We start from the raw sequence: 20903 nt of genomic DNA on the forward strand, positions 1-20903 counted from the left end.
CAGTTTCTACAGCTTCTTGTTTGGATAAACGATGTCGTTTTGGTGATTGCTGAGATCATTTTTAACAGTTGTAGCCTTCGTTGGATAGTGATAATGGAGAAGATTAATAAAGGATGACATGCAACAAAAAGAATGCATCTGAACCGCTCGGCTACCGGATGTTTTTACAACATAAAACCAAGTTTAAATTGAGCGTAAAGAGCTCAAAGCTTCCACATGAACTGATCTCTCTGCTCAGAGTGGAGCTCCGTAACCACGCTGAATGTGTCTGCTGTGGCAGCGGGCTGCTCGATGCAGTCGACTTAACATTTGGCTGATTTAAGATTTCTCCGTAAGGCCGACTACCTGCACAGCCGCGTTGGTCTCATCCTCGCTTGCTGCCGTTTCTCTGGAAGGTGACACCCTTTTATTCTGAAAAGCTCACAGAAATATACAAATGAATGATGATCTGACTTCCTGCAGCTGATTCTCTTGTTGATTGCAACGGAGCGCATTATGACAGTTATTACAGGCTGAGGAGAAGATGAAGTCTTTGCCTGTGAGGAACATATTAGAGAGCTTCATGAGGAGGACATAGATCTGACTGTTGAGGACGCATACGTACACTTCTTCCTCGTACCCTCTCCCTCCCGCCGAGCTCCACCCATTTCCTGTTGCGGGCCCCTGCAGCACCCCGGGGCCCCTTTTCCTTCGACTGTTCCGCCTTTTTCCTCCTCGGCTCGTACGTCTGAAGTTCACAGCTCCTCCGCCTCAAACAAACGCTGCAGGACTCCGGTTTGTTGTTCCAGCCGGGAGGCCTGTTCGCACGATTCTACCTCTTCTTACCTCTTCTGTCCGGCTTCAAAGGACTCTCAGGCGTGCATCAGACCTCCACTGTGCTGCATGTGAGCATCCCGTTTGAGGCTTGTTCCTTTACGTCCTCGTTACTGTTTATTTAGGGTTTTTATTATGTAATGACCCGTTGGTTGGTCGTCCCTGAGATGAATCCAGAGAGCATTATGGGTAAACCCTTCATCTCCTGGTTCCTCTTTTACAGTTGCTTTAGCTTTTGTCTGCAGAAAACGCTCCTTTTATTCCATAATGTGATGTATTATCTCTGCAAACCGGATATTTCTCTCTCTCTCTTTATCTGCTGCTTCCTAATTGTGACGGTGAATCTTATTTGTTTAAGCATCTTTTGAAACATTTAATATAAAAGTACATAAAGCACTTAAACGTTCACATAAATGAAAAAGAGCTCAAAGACAGGAAAGTGGAGCGGGCAGCTCGAGACAAAAGGACGAGGACGGAGTCAGAAATAACAGAGAAGGCAATAAAATACAAGACATCATGTCACAGCAACTCCATCAAATTAAGTTTTACAAGGTGATTTAAAAAGGTAATACCGACGCTGATACAACACAGCTGCTGTAGTCGAGACTGTCTCCTCCTCCACAGCGTTCACATGACGGAGACGCAGCGTGACGTCGATGAGAACAGCTTGATTACCGTCATGTAATAACAGTATATATAACAGTATATATAACAGTATATATAACAGAATAGTTGGTAGAAACCATCAATTTACAATAATATAAAACAGAGAAACGCTGTGAATGATCACGTTTAAAAGCCTTTTCACCACTTAAATAAATGATGAAACATTATTTTTCTGACAATCGATGAATCGTTTTCAGCTGTTTGTTGTGGTTTTTACACACAGTAACTAAACGTTTGATTAGGATAGTAAATCCTTTCACATCCTTACATCTGATTGGAGACTAGTGGTCGACTGTTAAGCCTGTCACATAAAGCACGTGATTTAAGGATCTTTATCTTTGACATGTTCTGCACTTTGACTAAACTATGATTCATGCAGAAGAACAAAATGTGGACGAAGCCCAAATTTAGAAAGCTTTCAGTTCTAAAAACTAAACATGCTGGATGGTTTCTGAGAGAACAAGCGCTGCGTCTTCATCACTTTTGTCATTTCCCAAAGCACAGACATGAACGTCTCCTTTGTGAGCCGGTGACGCTGCGCCGTGCTGCTGTGTGGCCTCTCAGTCCAGACGCCGACACCAGCGGGAGTTTCTCAATTAGATCATTCCTCATGAGGAACCACAAGACCTCCGAGGGCTGAGAAAGCCTGGTGCTCGGCAACAAACACGTGCGTCCTCCACTGTCACTTAAACACACGCCAACCAGAGTTCTAGCGCACAACAGGACCACCAGATGGAAGGATAGATTCCTGCAGAGGAGCATTACAGTAGCATTGAAACATATCTGCATTGCTTAAATGCTGCAAAAACCAATGAAAGCCAATCAGAGCAGGTTGAATTTAGGATGTGGACGACAGAAAAAGACTAAAATGCTGCAAGCATTCTGTCTGATTATCAGGATACTTTCACAGCAAGAAAAACCGTTTCTATAACGTGTTAAAATGTGTACGAATACCTCAAAGTATGTGCTATACCAATGTCTGCTGTCTTTTTATGTTAGTGTAAAGTATGTGAATATGTTTTTCATTAAAAAAAAGCCAAACTTGTTGCTTTAAGCTGTTGCACAAGAACTTTGCCTGAATGAAATAGTCTAACGTGTGATTTAAAGCAGGAACTATCAAAGAATGAAACCTGACCAGACATTCACTCAAAGACAGAGAAAGAGTCCGTCTGTGAGACATAAAGATGCTCTCAGTGTCTGCGGCCTCGGTGAATCCCTCATTGTGATTGTGCGGCGTTACCAAAACACACCAGTCAGGGTCTAATGGTGGATTTCCCAGCATGCCTTTCACTGAACAAAGACGAGTGTAAAGGCTCATGGGGAGGCCGCCGCGTCGCTCCAGCAGGATGTGGCTGAGAAAGGAACGCTCTGTGTCCGTCCTCTCGTCCTCTCGTCTGTCCCGGGCCGATGGGAAACACCCGGGGGTTCGATCCCATGGCCGACACTCACAACACCGCCATTGTTCACCACTTTCTGAACCAGACCTCTCATCTTCAGACACAGCTCTGTTTTTATCCTCACTGTCTGTCTGTCTGTCTGTCTGTCTGTCTCTCTGTGTGTCTGTCTGTCTGTCTCTCTGTGTGTCTGTGTGTCTCCCTGTGTGTCTGTGTGTCTGTCTGTCTGTCTCTCTGTGTGTCTGTCTCTCTGTCTGTCTGTGTGTCTGTCTGTCTGTCTCTCTGTCTGTCTCTCTGTGTGTCTGTCTCTCTGTCTGTGTGTCTGTCTGTGTGTCTGTCTGTCTGTCTCTCTGTCTGTCTGTCTGTCTCTCTGTCTGTCTGTCTGTCTCTCTGTCTGTCTGTCTGTCTCTCTGTCTCTCTGTCTGTGTGTCTCATATGCAGTCATACAGAACTTAACATGTTCTTCTGTCACTAGAATTACTTTTAAAACACATTTGCTCTACAATTGTTCATATATACCCTATGAAGATAAACACCAACCATGGGAGACACAAAGAGACACAAAACATCCGTAAAGAGACACAAAACGAGCTCAACGAGATGCAAAATGACTACAAAATATGCAAAACAGCCATATGAAGACGTAAAATGACCACAAAGATGTAAAATGACGTAAGAGGCAACTTAAGACCACGGCTTCTCTTTGTTTCCTCCTGTTGATCAATGAACTAGTTGCCGTGAAAGTCTCTGATGAGGGTGAAGGACTTGAGGTTGCCACATTCCTGCAGAGTGGATGTTTTTCCTCCGTCTCAGACTTCATTGTGCTGTTGATGAGGCCCCAGCAGAGGAGCGCTCTGACTGTGGAGAGCCCTAATTTGTGGTCTTATAATAGCTCGGCTGAACTTCCCTCCTCTGCTGGGCCTCAGGAAGCACACACACACACACACACACACACTCACACACATGCATGTACACACACTCTTCTCTTTGTTACACATTCTGTATTTTCTCCTCGTCCTCCATGCTTTTTCCAGATGTGTTTCCAGTCGGACAGCTTCAGTCAGTTTTCCTGCAGATTGAAGCCGAGCTTCCTCCGTCTGAACCCTCGGGACCTCTGAGTAGAAGCCTTTTGGGGGTTTATGTCACTGTAAAGCTGGTTTATTTCCATTATTCGGTTGATAAATTTAGTCTTTAACTTGTTAAACATAATTAAAAGGCGATGCTGTTAAATCGCTTTGTTTTGTCTAATAAACACTCAAAACAACAGAAAAGCAGCAAAGCTGAGAAGCATTTGTTGTTTTACGTGATGAATGACAGAAGCAGTTAATTATCTGAGCTGCTGTTGACTAATTCAGCATGTGAGCTTTACAGAGTGTAACAGCAGAACATGCACTATAAAAACAGAATACTATTTTCACCCACCGAACCTCAAAACCCGCCGGCGGGATTAAACTTTAAACTATCGACAAAACTACAAAACTGCAGCGTTTATCACAACCAGAAGCTGTAAAAAACATCTTTATCATCATATTTTCATATTTCCGACGGTCCTTGAATACATCACGTGTGACGAACGCTTCCGTCAGAAACAGCAACATGGTGATACCTCATCAAGAACATTTTACTCTACGTGTCTCATTTAAAGTCGTGTCACAAATGAACCGTCTGCTTTAAACAGATTGTGTCACAAACGTTACATTGTGAGCTCCTCAGCGCAACTATGAAGCCATGATTGATAAATCCGGTGTAATTATCTCCAGCCGGGAGACAGGAATCATGGGAGTGTGGACTTTGTGCCCGGACGTCTTCCCCTCTTTCTCTTCCTGCCGTTGGAGTGACATCTCTGAGACGAGGCGTCGACAGACACAAACCGGTACAGAACAACACGAGTAGGTCCTGCTGCACATCCACTGCTTGGCAGGACTCCCACGCCGGCTCACCGCCGTCAGGAAACAGATGGCGGGTTTAACCGAAGAGATGCTGTGGAGCTAAATCACAGCTACAGATCAGTTGAGTCATGCTGCTTAAGGAACACCCGGAACATTAAGGACTTACAGAGATCATAAGAAACATTTCCCGCCTCATAAACATGAAATAAACTCCACGTTGCACAGCTGCCATGTTGCCAGAGTATTCTGACCTCACGATCATCTTTTTAAATGAACTGTTGCTCCACACCGTCAACACTTTAACAATTCATCCATATTTGTTTTAATGTTTCTGACATAAAAGCAACAATATATTTGGCTGATGTTTAGATGAAGACATCACCTGGAAGTCTGGCACTCGTGACACTTCCTAGACTTAATTAATTAACATGAATTAATAAAGTATTTATATTTTGGCTCCAGTAAAAGGTTTACTCTAACCGTGAACATCTGCCCAGCAGTGCGAGAGGCTTTCTCTATTGTTGCATCTATTGTTTCTATTGTTCTATCTATTCTATCTATTGTTTCTTTCACCGAAGAGGAAGAAGGCAAAGAAAAGACAAGAGAACTGGTTTGTACCAGCATCAATATTTCTATTGGCAGGAGAGACAGAAAGTCCAACAGAGAAACCTTTTGGAACGCCGCAACAAACCGGTTCTGTCGACGCGATGAAAGAAAATACGAGGAGAGAAGAAAAGGGAGGAACGATGTGAGGAACGAGCCAATCAGAGAGCAGACAGTGTGCAAGCGATCAGTGATGGAGAGCAGAGGCGTTCTTTGTGCCGGAGGAAGTTCCTGGACGTCTCCAGTGTGATAACATCGGACCTGCAGACCCTCTGTGTGGAGGATCGCAGTCAAAACACAGCAAACATGGTGGTCGTGTAGAAACCTGCCCAGGCATCTGGTGTGTGTGTGTGTGTGTGTGTGTGTGTGTGTGTGTGTGTGTGTGTGTGTGTGTGTGTGTGTGTGTGTGTGCGTGTGTGGAAACATGCTCTCTTTGTCTCTGGGATTCACCTTTAATCCGCTGTCATGAATGAAGGTATTCTTCTTCTACGCCTTTTTATTTATTGAACTTCACCACTGGAGATGAATCGAACCAAAGCGACGACTGATTCATTCACAACGGGTCCAGAGTTCTGGCTCACAGTCACACTTTAATGTGTTCTCCTTCGCTGTGAAGAGAGTACCACGGTGTGTTCGTAGGTTCAACAAATATATTATAAAAACTCAGGAAGATAAATGTGAATGTATGTATATCTGCTGCTGTTCACAGAGTTCAGTCCAGCTCTTCTAATCAATGGCACATGCCCGACTCCTTTCCTCGCTGTGTATCCTTCTGTCCTATCAGTGACATCATCTCTGACCGGTAGGCTCACTTTGTTTTTCGTGCCATGATGTTGTTCATGTGTTTCTTTCACGCATCATAAAACTGGCAAACAATGAAACGCTTTTCATCTCCGTGACTAAACGCTTACTCGGTTTTTGTTGTTTCCCAGAATTCACAGCTCTCAACGCAGAGTGCGTTGCTTTGTGTTCACGTTGTAGTGACTGACTGCTGGAGGAGAGAGATTATGTAGTAGTAGTACTAGTAGTAGTAGTACTAGTAGTAGTAGTAGTACTAGTAGCAGTAGTAGTAGTAGTAGTTCGGCTCAGGTGAAATACTTCACTTTTATCTCGGACAACAAGCACACCTGCAAGAAACCGACTTCAGTTCATGTGATGGTTGAAAGACAGGTAGCTGTCAGTCAGACATCAACACACATACCTTCAGAGAGACGGGGGGGCTGATTCTGTGCTTCGTGCTTTATTTAACAACAGATTTACACATTTTATTCAAACTAAATGAGGCGCAGAAGCTCCTAAAACCTGCGTGAAAATATGGTGAAAGTTAGAAAACGTTAAATGTAATTTAAGCTTCTTTCTTCAGCTGTGAAAAGTTTGAACCTTAACCGACGTGTGTGTGTGTGTGTGTGTGTGTGTGTGTGTGTGTGTGCGTGTCTACACGTTGAACAGAGACAGTTTCTATTGAGAGTAAGAATCCCAAACCACAGAGCACGTACTGAAACCCAGCAGAGGCTTTCTGTCCTCTCTGTCAGACAGCTTCTGAAGCACATGTGTGTACAGGTGGTTACCGGTGCTTCATGGATGACATTGACGTGAAATAGTGAAGAAAATGAAACAGCAGGAGAAGTTAAAGAGGCCAAAGTTTCATAAAAAGCAGCGTGTGCTGCTGGCGAGGCATGTAGCTTCGCTGAGCTCCACGTGCTTCGGGAAACCTGTAAAACACGTCGACTAATCTCTCCTCTGCGTCTAACAGGAAGTAATGTTTGTCAGAGGAAGTCGGGGCGGGAGGAAGCGCCTGGGGCGAAGTCGTGGTGGAGAGAAAGGTGTCTGCTAACCTCTGGTCCGGCCACCGCCGGGGCCCAACGGCAGATCTAAACCTGCAGTGTTATCGGACTCTGAGATGCATCCCAGCGCGATGAAAACAGAGAGCAAAGATCGAGCAAATGTTGCCAGAACCAAATGTGAAACAGCAGAAAAAGCTCTAAAGAGGATTCCTCTGCAGCAGCAGCTGATTTCAATCTTCAACACGGCTTCAGAGCAGCAGCGAGTTAATAAAACGAGCCTCTGGTTGTGCTGCAAACTTCCCCCCGATGCATGCAGCTCGATGTTTCTGTTGCAGTCGAACTCCAACCTCTTTCTTTGAAACTGAGGGATACTTTTTGCCACTTTTAAGTTCCTTATCAGTTGGAAACATTCTGTAAAATGATGTTTGAGTTTCATCTTCTGTAGAAAAGTCACACTCGCTCTAAACAACGTTACAAATAACGACCACAGCTTCCTGCAGCAAGAGGAAATAAAGACGAGCTTTATATTAACCTTCTCAGAATAAGAGCACGTCATTAGTGACTCATTTCACCAGAAGATCCGTATCATCACAGGTTGGCTTTAATCCGAGCTGCACTCCTCCTGCTGATGAAGATCGTGTAACGTCCGCTCGTTTTTCAGCTCTAACAGAGACAGAAAGACGTTCTTTAAGGTCACGTTAAAGCCTGTTTACAGCGCCGACATTCCCAGAGTCAGGAGAGCGTTACTGAGCTGATCTCGTCTTCCTCAGAGGAACAAGCTGCTTCCTGACTTCACTTCCCCTTCACGGACCCCGACGCCTGGGTCAAAGGTCGCGTCTCGTTTCTTTAGACAACCCGTCGATGGACGAGACTTTCATGAATAACGAGGAGCTCCAGACGAGGCGATAAATACATCGTGATGCGTTTTTAATATTTATTTTTTTGTCACTAGTTACCAGTCAAACGCCGTAAACCTTTGAGCCCATTTTACATTATGCTACACATTATGTTGTAGCATAAAAGCTTGAATTAAAGACACGGTAATAACAATTAAAAATAGAGGAAAGCTACTAAATAGTTCTGCTCTGCCAAATGATGTTTTTGCCGTCACTCTGTTCTTCCATAAACACATTCCCAACATTGTTTTGAGTTGTTTAACTCATATTTTGGGGGATTTACAGCTGCTCAGTCATGATTGATGGTAACAGATGAACGTCCTTTATTCTTTAAATCCGTAGTCATCTTTCTTTCTGCAGCTTTGTTTTTGAGAAGTGACACAAAGGAACATTTGAACTGAATGTTTGTGAAGACAAAGTAAGAGAAGCACATCAGTGAGTATTAATTAAACACATTCACAAGAGAGGCTTAAGAGACGTGAGATGCTCTGGCAAAAGTAGACGAAAAAATGAATAAAACGTTAGTGAAAAAGAGCATATCAGCAATTTTAATAAGTTTCCTGAACATCAAGGTTCTGTCTTTAATTTTCCAGCACGTTTAAGACAAGATCAAAACTCGCCTGCACGCGCTGCACGTCGTTTTTTAATGAGAGGGAAGTGAGTTTGGTGGAAAATTACTGTCAGCGTCTCGGCCCCGCCCCCGTCCTTATGAATGACAGTTTACATAGGCGGCGAGGAGAGAGAGTGTGTGTGTGTGTGGGGTCATTAAGGAAAGGAGGAAGCTGCCAGAGAGCAACAACACGGCTCGCTGCAGCAGGAACCTGATCTGATGAAAAATGAGAATTCTTCAGCAACAATTTCTTTGTAATTCTAGACTTTGAGGAAAAGATAATTGAACATCTCTCACTTCACGTTTCCTGTCATCTGCGTCTGGCTTTAAATGTTTTTTGAGGACTTTTACAGAAACTTCACATCATATCTGCAGCAACAGATCATCTCCAAGTGGAAATATCTAAGAACAACACAGATCAAGTGTCTTAATCTACATCTACTCTCTTTCTCTTCTTCTCTTTTCTTCTGTTACTTGAAGCCAAAGCATGAAAAAGACAAATGCCTTTCAGAGTAGACCCCCCCCCCCCCCCCCCCCCCCCAAACCTCTCCCCAAACCTCCCACGTCTCCCAGCTGCTCTCAGCTCCGTTTCTGGGAATATTCCTAATCTGTGGAATCAAAGATAGGTTATGTGCCACAAGGGGAAGACGAGATGGTTTAAAGTAAAAACCTGCGTCAACATCTTCCAAAGAACTCCAGCGGCTGTGATCGGACGCCAGAGGAGCGAGACAAAAGAAATATAATAATATAATATAATAATAAATCTAATGTCCCCTCCAGCAGAGAGGTGTGAAGGGAGATGACGAAGCGTCGCTTTTATCTGAATAAAGATCAGTTTCACAACTCAACTTGACTTTGAGCTTCCATCCGTTTCCACTTTGACTTTTATTTCCACGACTGAATGTTTTCACAGTTTCTCATTAAATCAAACGTCGACGTTCAGCGCTCGCGTTTGTCCCGATGCCTCGGCCGCCGTGTCATCGCTTTATATACTCGTGTGGATGTGACTGAGCTCCAGATGAGACCTCTGAGGGCTGCAGCTGACTGTTGTTTTCATTTATATTTGGATTTATTGATTCATTTATGCGTCTATGATTATGTGTGACATCATTAAACGTCTAAAAACATTCAAACAGATAGAAGCTGAAACTATTTAGCTTTGTATGTAAATGACAATTATTATTTTACTGTCGATCCACCTATTGATTCTGAACAGTGAGCACTAACGTCCCAGATGCACCGACAAGTTGTGTTTAATTCCAAATGCTTAGTCAGTTTAAACACGTCATCTTTTGTGTTTTCCACCTTTTCTTGATTGAGTAATTCATAATGAGCTCCAGTGTTTCAGTAGCTGCTGCTTGCAGCAGGACGGCGTCACTTGCTGCAGGTATTGTCTGCATTGTGTCCGACACTATGAGAGACAATGACCTCACGTCTGGTGTTCTCTCAGCACATCTTCAGGCCTCCGTCCCGGTGATGCTCGTCTTGTTTACATACTTGAGCTGCTGCAGATGAAAGAGGAGCTTAGTTTCCAGCTGGTTCAGACATGTCGGCAAACTGGCCTTCCTCGCCGCCGGGCGCCGACTCCAAAACAATGGCTCCGGTTGTGTAATCGCTCTACACACAGCAGGGCGCTGCGTTAACCCCTTCATGTCCTCCGGAGACAAAGCACATGTTGGAAACATGTTTGTGGGATTGCTGCAGAAGATATGTTGAGTTGAGATGTAGTAGAAACAAGAGATGTCCTGGATTTAGTCTTAAAATCATATTTATTGGAAAGAATTGTGAATAGATATAAACTCTTTTGCTTGTTGTAGGGCCGCATATCTTCCTTCACATGGAGGTCAGAGGTCAGGGTGTGGAGGGTTTAGCTCGAGGACACTTTTATTTGAAGGAACATTTAATCGATTACAGAACTAGTCATGGTAGATCTCTCTGCAGCATTAAACCCTCGATGGTGCAGAGCCGACGTTGTTTGTCACGTGTTTCCTTTTGGGCTTCGAGCAGCAGCAGCTGACGGAGCTCTTGAAGCCGTCGGCGTCCTCGACCAAAGTATTTTTAGCCGCGTTCGTTGTATATTTAGGAGCCAAATCGCCCTCCTGGAGGCGAGAGATTCCCGGCCGCCCGACGAACAGATCCAGTGTCTCATATCGATCTTTAACACCCCGAATACTCATTTAAACAGCTGTTTCATGTCGAGCACGTTGATACATTTCCAATAAAGATAATTCAAGATAAATCTGTTATAAAGCTGAAAATAAGTTCATTTTGACAAAATATAGTTCCCAGCTTCAGCTAATTTATTTGAAAGATGGATATTTTTTAAATTAAACACGACGTCCAGCGTACATAAAGTCAAATAAAGCAGAATATTCATCTGAAAAGGTGCATGTTGTCCCTTCTAATCAAATTATTATTGTAATTATTAGTAAAGGTTAAGATATTAAAAGTTTTTATGTTGTCATACCGGCGGTCCTAAACACAAATATATTAGTTTAATATCATGAACCAATAAGTACACATTAGGCAGCAAATGAATGTCTCTTTAATGGCTCTTGTGAGAGTTGGTTGACAGAGTTTTAACTAACGGAATAATCACAAAGTGTGTTCACAGCCAAAGGAAGAAGAGATGAAAGAGAAGAAAGAGAGCCAGAGGCTGAATCCTCATGAATGAATGCAGAGAGGAGGAGCAACGAGATGCCTCGATGCGTTTTTATTAGTGCTGGGCAACGATTAAAATATTTAATCGTGATTAATCTCATTGTTATGGAAAAGTTCAATAATAAATTCAAAGGTAGTGTATTGCGCACTTTTATTTTAAAAGTACTGCTATATGAACAAAAGGGCAATAACATTTGGTTCACGATATGCAGGTAGCATGTTTCATACTTAATGTGAATATAATTCATACTTTGTTGGCATCTTATTCTGAAAACCGGATGTTCGTCTGAAGAAACCGGATGTTGTCTCACGTTAATCTTTCCGCTAACTTTCAAAGTCCTTCGCTCGCTCCCGATCTGTGCCGTTTAAATGCGTTTACCGTGAATGTCAGCATATAGGTGCACTAACATGTAAGTGTCTGCTGAGTTGACCACGGAGATCTGAGTGTCTGCTGACTTTACCGCAGCGATGTCCAGTAGTCTCCAGGGAGAGCAACAGCTGGTGCAGCTTCTCTCTTTATTTCTGCCCCCCCCCCCCCCCCCTCGACCAGAAGCGGAAGTCGCCTTTTCTCTACGGCAACCCTGAAGGGACATCATATCTCCAATACAAAACGATAAACATGAGACGGTCTGTTACAATAATAATAAATTAAAAATACTTACCTGTTTTTTTATTATTATTATTGTTATTATTTTTTTCCCATCTCAAAAGGCTCAAGGACACACACACACACACACACACACAACTGACTGTAGGATGTTTGCTGGCTTTTATCCCACTGTTCTTGTCATCCTCTTGTTGTTATGTATATGTATTTCTCTTGTCTTTCAATAAAAAAAAAACTAAAATAAAATTATAATAAATTTAAAAAATGCGTTAATGCGCGATAAAATAATTGTCGGCGTTAATTAATGAATGCGTTAACGCGAAATTAACGCGTTAACTTGCCCAGCACTAGTTTTTAAACATCCTCGTTCCAGCTTCTCAAATGTTTTGAATATTTTGGGGTTTTGCACAAATACGATATTTCCTTTGGTTGCAGAAATTCATGGAGAAATAACAATGAAACCCAAATGAACTCCACAGTGAGGACTCGGAGACTTCTTTCCTTTGCGGTCGGCGTGACGTAAAGACGCCATCTTTTTTTTGGGGGGGTAAAGACTTGCTGATGGAAAACAAGCTTTTCCTGCTGCCCAGAAACCTCTTTCTCTTGTCTTTCTCTTTCGACCACCAGTGTTTACCGGCAGCATGAAGTCACGCTCGGCTTGTGATTCCCTGAGCCCGATTTCTGTGTTGATGCCGTCCAGAGGCTGTCGCTGCGTCTGGGGACGAGCAGCTCGCCTCCGGTCCCACTTTGGACTGTTTAGGTTCTGTGACCGGAGTTTACATTTGAAGAGTTTCATTCCTAAACACTATAAATCTATTTAGGAGAAGAAAATGGATGCCCGATGTCTGTTGCTCAATAATAATTAAAGAAAACATGTGAGTGATGCTCTCTGGAGAGAAGATAGCTTGAAGCTTCGGGCTATTTGGTTTTACTTTGATGTCAGCAGCGAGTTTGGCAGCGAGAGAAAGGTGTCTTTTCTCTTCAAATGACTCCAGATTTCTTCATAGTTTCCACTTTATTGTCATTTTGTGACAATAAAGATTCATGCCGCAAAGAAATGGAAAATCCGTTTTTCTGCCAGTTGTCTGTGACATTTTAGGAGGAAACACCAAAAAAAGACGCACAAAATATTTACTTTCTTGTATTTTGATGTAAAACTCACATTTGTGGTCGAATATGAAAGCAGAGTTTTCATTACAGGCTCTCGCTCTGCAGCCAAACAAAGCAAAGTTCAATATCTATAATCAAGCTGTTGATTAGCAATATGTTAAAACCTTCCTCAAATTTAGTAGTTTTCTTTTTTTATTATTATTATTATTATAAGGTTTTCTTGAAAAGTAAAGTTACGAGTTTTAAATCCTTCAGCGTCCAGTTTGACCCCTTTTTTAAATTACCAGCAGTAGATTTAATGTCGGAAAAATCATCGCATTGCACGCTGGCATACTACATATACATATATATACTGTATATATATATATATATATATATATATGTATATATATATATATATACAGTATATACAGGTGCTGGTCATATAATTAGAATATCATCAAAAAGTTGATTTATTTCACTAATTCCATTCAAAAAGTGAAACTTGTCTATTATATTCATTCATTACACACAGACTGATATATTTCAAATGTTTATTCCTTTTAATTTTGATGATTATAACTGACTAAGGAAAATCCCAAATTCAGTATCTCAGAAAATTAGAATATTACTTAAGACCAATACAAAGGATTTTTAGAAATCTTGGCCAACTGAAAAGTATGAGCATGTACAGCTCAATACTTAGTTGGGGCTCCTTTTGCCTGAATTACTGCAGCAATGCGGCGTGGCATGGAGTCGATCAGTCTGTGGCACTGCTCAGGTGTTATGAGAGCCCAGGTTGCTCTGATAGTGGCCTTCAGCTCTTCTGCATTGTTGGGTCTGGCATTTCGCATCATCCTCTTCACAATACCCCATAGATGTTCTATGGGGTTAAGGTCAGGCGAGTTTGCTGGCCAATTAAGAACAGGGATACCATGGTCCTTAAACCAGGTACTGGTTGCTTTGGCACTGTGTGCAGGTGCCAAGTCCTGTTGGAAAATGAAATCTGCATCTCCATAAAGTTGGTCAGCAGCAGGAAGCATGAAGTGCTCTAAAACTTCCTGGTATACGGCTGCGTTGACCTTGGACCTCAGAAAACACAGTGGACCAACACCAGCAGATGACATGGCACCCCAAACCATCACTGACTGTGGGAACTTTACACTGGACCTCAAGCAACGTGGATTGTGTGTCTCTCCTCTCTTCCTCCAGACTCTGGGACCCTGATTTCCAAAGGAAATGCAAAATGGACTTTCATCAGAGAACATAACTTTGGACCACTCAGCAGCAGTCCAGTCCTTTTTGTCTTTAGCCCAGGCGAGACGCTTCTGACGCTGTCTGTTGTTCAAGAGTGGCTTGACACAAGGAATGCGACAGCTGAAACCCATGTCTTGCATACGTCTGTGCGTAGTGGTTCTTGAAGCACTGACTCCAGCTGCAGTCCACTCTTTCTGAATCTCCCCCACATTTTTGAATGGGTTTTGTTTCACAATCCTCTCCAGGGTGCGGTTATCCCGATTGCTTGTACACTTTTTTTCTACCACATCTTTTCCTTCCCTTCGCCTCTCTATTAATGTGCTTGGACACAGAGCTCTGTGAACAGCCAGCCTCTTTTGCAATGACCTTTTGTGTCTTGCCCTCCTTGTGCAAGGTGTCAATGGTCGTCTTTTGGACAACTGTCAAGTCAGCAGTCTTCCCCATGATTGTGTAGCCTACAGAACTAGACTGAGAGACTATTTAAAGGCCTTTGCAGGTGTTTTGAGTTAATTAGCTGATTAGAGTGTGGCACCAGGTCTCTTCAATATTGAACCTTTTCACAATATTCTAATTTTCTGAGATACTGAATTTGGGATTTTCCTTAGTTGTCAGTTATAATCATCAAAATTACAAGAAATAAACATTTGAAATATATCAGTCTGTGTGTAATGAATGAATATAATAGACAAGTTTCACTTTTTGAATGGAATTAGTGAAATAAATCAACTTTTTGATGATATTCTAATTATATGACCAACACCTGTATATATATATACATATATTCTGTTTCTACATTTAAAGAGACAGTGTAGCGATCTATGTGGGTTTCTAATCTGCTTGATGTGCAGAAGAAATCTGCAGACTACTTAAACTAAAACACTTAATAAAATATAAATAAATAATAAGAATAACATCAGTGCGTAGTTACTAACATGCAAGCTGTGATTTTTCAAGGTGAAATCTTTTCCTCTCTCGTTGCGTTCGACATCTTCAAAGAATCAAAACAAACTCCGCGCTCGAGAGAGACGTGCACGAGGCGTTCAAGAGCCCTGCAAATATTTAGCCGCCCCGGGTGGTGACTGCAGTGTGAACGCGTTGTCCGACTACACGTGTAACCTGATTTCTCTCACTGCTGACTCGGTATTACGTGTACATATAAACACAGTGGATGTGAAACGTGAGCTTCAGACTCTGAAAGCGATCCCTGGAGTGTGATCATTCTGCAGCAGAGTCTTTCTCTTTGCACAGATTATTGGCGCCGAGCTGAAGGCTTTCATCAGAAAGAGGAAAGTACTCCAGCAGCTGCAGTACTTTGTGCAGCAGAAGGTGCCATTGCATTGGCAGTACTAGCAGTAGTTGTAGTACTAAGTTAGTACTTTGAGTAACATTCCTGCAGACGTGCTGGAACAAAGCGACCCGACCTGTTCGACTGCATTCACTGACAAACAAAGCAGCTACAGCCTACGTTTATTTACGTCAAGCTTCTTCTCACACGAGTTATTATTATTATTATATTACAGTTTGTTATATTACAGTTTATTTTATTACAGTTTGTTATATTACAGTTTATTATATTACAGTTTATTATATTACAGTCTATTATATTACAGTTTATTATATTACAGTTTATTTTATTACAGTTTATTATATTACAGTTTATTATATTACAGTTTATTATATTACAGTTTATTATATTACAGTTTGTTATATTACAGTTTATTATATGACAGTTTATTACTCTCTTCATCAAATACTGTGGAAAAGCTGAGATCAACAGTTTTCTTTATTAAGCGTTAGTAAGTCACTTGTTTCAGGTTTCCAGACTGTCTTTCTCCAGCTGTGATCACCTCCGATGATATCTAATATTTAATAAAAGATAGATATCAGCTCTGTGTTCACAGGTGTACAGTCTGGATTTGATTGTTCGGGGAGAAACTGAATCTTTGTGCCGTTACTCCTCCACTCGGACATCCGTCCTTCATCGGTTCTTTTAAAGACTGTTTGTGCTTCGAGGCAAATTGCTTTTAAAGTGCAATAAATTCACTGTCTCCGCCTTCGTTTACACCATCACACAGGCTCAGTTTTCAAGTTAAAGCTGTCTCCAAAATCATACGTCGAACCGTTTAAAATGTTGTGTGATCTGATTAGTGTATTGTTTCTGCTCGGGAGACTTTACGTGCTTCAGAATTGAACCCGCTTTTCGATTATATCGATGGAAATAATGAACCCTCACCAGCATTTACATCGTGTGTGCGCGTGTGTGTGTGTGTGTGTGTGTGTGTGTGCGTGTGTGTGTGTGTGTGTGTGTGTGTTCCACCACAGTGGCAGCCAAGTGTGACCACTTCCGCCTCGTGGCACCCGCAACACATGGCATCGCCTATGAAAAGAAATCGGCTCGTTTGAGGGTTTTAAAGGCGCAGTACGAGATCGGCCCGATGGCGTTTTAAAGGAGCTCCTGTTTAACCAGAGTTAAGCCACGCAGTTTAAATGCCCCGTTTTGCAATGAGATCTGGTGAAGTACCACTAATGTTTAGTCAAAATTTAGACAAAATCTACTCGGAAAAGCAACCTGAAGGAACAATGAAGTTACATTTATCTAAATATCTCATCTTATTTATTTCATTTTGATCAAAGTCAACACAAACAAGCAGAGTAAAGCACCACGTAAGAGTCAAATACAACTAAAACCAAAGTTTATTCCAAGACAACCTCAAATCCAGCCTGTTATTTTACCTGATAGCTACTTTAAATACAGCAGAAGAAGACTCTTCATCATGTGTTCGTCCACCTTATAGTTGACTGGATGTCAATGGTGAAAGCTGAATCACGGCCATGATGGTGTCATTTTGCAGAAGCTGCTTTTGGGGTTTCACCGCCCGCCGCCGAGCGATGGGCAGGAAGCTGCTGAGGTCGGCGGGTTTTCCTCTGATTCACCAGGTTTCTAAAAAAGGTGACGCAACAGCTCAGAACAGACCTCAGAACAGACCTCCAGGATTCGGGGAAAAACCTCCTGAAGACGACACCTGAAGTGGCTTATATATATATATATATATATATAATAATGTGTAGGTAGTTTACTGGCTGAGTAACTGGTTTACTGACTCACTAACTGTCCGATTGACTGACTGGATGACTGACAGAGTTACTGGTTCACTGACTGTTTGCTGCTTTATTAACGGTGCCTGTAAAGGGGGAGTAAAAGGGAGTAAAGGGGGAGTAAAGGGGGAGTAAAGGGGGAGTAAAAGGGAGTAAAGGGGGAGTAAAGGGGGAGTAAAAGGGAGTAAAGGGGAGAGGAGATGGGTGAGAGCAACACGAGATGAAGACAGACAGTCTCTGGCAGAGGGAACTTATCACTCAGACATGATCAGACACACATTAGATCAACTCCTCTGATCCAACTGATAGTGTGTCCATGTAACGCACACACACACACACACACACACACACACACACACACCTCTACCAGGAACACAGCGTGTCAGTCGTGGTTGTTTTTGTGTGTGTACTTTACTTCTTTTCCCTTGTTTGTGTGTATTTGTACATGTATTTTGAGAGTTATATCTGTGTGTAATAACTTAATGCATGCACAATATTTTTATGCATGCGTGTGTTTTTTTGTGCTTGAGTGTGCAGCTGCATGCATGTGCACACTTGTGTAAGTGTGTGTGTGTGTGTAAAAGTCTGTAGTGCTATGTAAACTGTATCTGGCTCACACACACACACACACAGAGTTTATAGAAGACTGGTTCTCCTCTCTTCTTTCCTTTGGGTTCTTGAGTTCTGACAGGAGTGAGACCTCCTCCCTCTCTGCAGCAGAAATGATCCCTCAGGCCTGAACAAAACATCTTTGAACAGCCAGCCCCCCCCCCTCTCCCTCTCTTGTCTAAATAAACTCTTTACACGCAACTCCGCTGGCCGCCTGCCGTACACTGCTGAGAGCGCCTGTCAGTCAGCGATCAGGGATACAACAGGTCTGCCAGGCTGGGCTCAGGGCCATCGACTGGTTTACTCCCTGACTTACTGCCTAGTCGACTGACTTTAAAACTTTCCCTGCCTTCGGTTCAACAACAGATGAAACAGAAGTTCCATTTAAAAAGTGTTGAATTGAGATTTGAGGAATCACACACGTGGCGTATTCTCACAAGATCAAAGTCTTTCTTTTCCTCAAATCACATCATGAGTCATGCTAATAAGGCTTTACTGGATTAAAATTACAGCTGCCACCAGCAATAATAACAGTTACTGAACCTCCTCCAGTAACACTTGAAGTTGTCGCCGTGCTTTGGCATCAAGACGAATGAACGGATGAATGGAGGTTAAGTAGAAAGGCTAATGTGGCTCACATGTTCTGGGCATAAGCTTATTATTTCTGGCAGTTTTCTTGCAGGTTGTGTTGTTTCCAGAGCCGCAATCCTTTGGGTTTGAGGTCGTAATGCCTCGGAGATATTGTGATAAGAGATAATAAGATAAAACCTGATAGTTTGTTTGTTTAATTCATCATTTTTTCAACCAGGTTTGGTGCAGACGGACGCTTGTTTATCCAAAAATAACCTTTACGCCTACTTCCAGCTCTATTATTCTGTAGTTGAAAGGTCTGTGTGTGTGTGTGTGTGCATGCGTGTGTGTGTGTGTGTGTGTGTGTGTGCGTGCGTGCGTGTGCGTGTGTGTGTGTGTTGGTGTTTCCTGTTCTCAATGGTTCCACGGCACGACAGCGATAAGAGCACCGGAGCTACATTATGCTTAAAACTCCATTACAGATTACTGGCTGTTGCTCAGTTTCTCTCCCCCCCCTCCTCTTCCTCCCCCTCTTCCTGCCGTCTCCCCCTGTCTCTCCTCACCCCCTCCTCACATTTCTTTCCTCCCCCTCGTACGAAATCTCCTCCATCTGCTTCTTACCTCTCTTTCCACCTCACTTTACCTCCCTCCTGTCTCCATCGCTGCCCTCCCACCTCCTCTGCTCTGGTCTCTTCTCACCCCTCTCCACTTTCTCCCCCTCCTCCTACTAGTTTATTTTCTCCCTCTTTACCAAAATCTCCTCCTTACATCTCCCTTTACCTGTTCTCTGTTTCCATCTCTCCCTCCTCCTCCCGTACCCCCCCTCTCCTCCCCCCTCATCAGTATCTACTGTATAATAACATTTAGCAGTTCCAAATTGGAGAACATGTAATCATGCAAACCATTTAAAAGCCAGTGAAGGCATATCAGACGCTTTGGCAGCCATCTCCATTGTGTGTGTGTGTGTGTGTGTGTGTGTCTCACATGCACACACACACACACACACACACACACACACACACACACAATAATCACACTTAATGTTTTCCCTCTCTCTCTCCTTGTCTTTTTTCTCCACCGGCCTCCTTCCTCTCCTTTCTCAGCTCAGGATGCCGGGAATTGAAAGTTTGCACGCGAGGCTAAGTGTGTGTGTGTGTGTGTGTGTGTGTGTGTGTGTGTGTGTGTGTGTGTGTGTGTGTGTGTGTGTGTGTGTGTGTGGGAAAGCGAGAGGTAATTTTAAAATTAAGCAGCAACTACAGCAAATTAGCCGTATTTCCCTCGGTTGTGTGGAAAGCGAGTACAGTTCCCTCCTGAACGTTTCTTAACCTTCCGGATGTTTTCTTTCTTTCCTTCCTGTGTTTCGGTAATTTGCCGCTCTGCTTGTGGATCAACTTCACAACCTTCTTCTTCTTTTTTTTGCTCGTTTCTTTGTGCAAACTCGTCTTTTGAAACGTGTTGCTGCATTTTCACTTTTGAAAGAAATGCATCCATCAACTTCTGGCTTTATTCTCTGCACCTGCTACATGTGTACGCTGTCTTTTCAACATAGACTTCTGTGTTCACAGAAAACAACTAATTTATTGTTTTCACACTAATTCTGTCAGAACATAATGTTGTTTTTCTCATCGTGCTAGGTGTTAGCTAAAAGAAAAGGAACTTTATAAAAGATGATATGAAGCAGGAAGCTTAAAGAAGACACTTTTCAGTTTTTTGGAATAGTAATAACTCCAGAATGTGTATTGGGTTTGGGGATTAACTCCTGAAGTTGCCCTTCATTTATTGAGTGATCGGTATGATCTCAGTGTGTGTGTGTGTGTGTGTGTGTGTGTGTGTGTGTGTGTGTGTGTGTGTGTGTGTGTGTGTGTGTGTGTCAGGGTGTGGTGGATCATGTGCAGTATCAGCGGAGGCACCCGAGGGTGACCTGCCGTTCAGACGAGAAGGAATGTAAACGTTGAGACGTCTCCTCCAGACCCGGCCTTATCGTAGCAGCATGAGGTCAGAGGTCAACGCTGCGGTAGGAGGAGCAGGGTCATGGCTGGAGGAGTGTGTGTGTGTGTGTGTGTGTGTGTGTGTGTGTGTGTGTGTGTGTGTGTGTGTGTGTGTGTGTGTGTGTGTGTGGTGCATGAACTTTCACAGAATGTAGTGTGTTGTCTCCGAGTCTGAATGCAGCCAGTGTGTGTGGAAGTTACTAGCCTGAAAGTCCATAAATCTAAGAGCATTTAGACACATTTTCCTCAGTAATACCATTTAAATAAACTGCTTATATTTGACAATAACGCCGTGTGTTTTCACCTGTAATAGTCGAGACATCGGGTTGTTTTTCTGTAGGCTTGCCATTTGGGCGCGGCCATGTGTGAAA

General features: G+C 42.8%; 1 protein-coding gene across 4 annotated transcripts in view; it reads left to right on the plus strand.

The window, feature by feature from the left end:
* LOC142952799 (uncharacterized) overlaps window positions 1-20903 on the plus strand; it is a 43396-nt gene that overhangs the window by 8707 nt on the left and 13786 nt on the right. Inside the window, exon 3 of one of the 4 annotated variants that reach the window (XM_076094743.1) lies at window positions 6075-6167. The exons of 1 other annotated variant lie outside the window; for it this stretch is intronic. In XM_076094743.1, coding sequence (XP_075950858.1) covers window positions 6075-6167 — 93 coding nt within the window. Of the gene's footprint in view, window positions 1-6074; window positions 6168-19745; window positions 20559-20903 lie in introns of those variants that run through there. 2 more of the 4 variants (XM_076094745.1, XM_076094746.1) reach the window with 2 other exon arrangements.

This window comes from Anarhichas minor, unplaced genomic scaffold (assembly GCF_050575085.1).
Source record: "Anarhichas minor isolate MPS153535 unplaced genomic scaffold, ASM5057508v1 ptg000018l, whole genome shotgun sequence".
Taxonomy (NCBI): domain Eukaryota; kingdom Metazoa; phylum Chordata; class Actinopteri; order Perciformes; family Anarhichadidae; genus Anarhichas; species Anarhichas minor.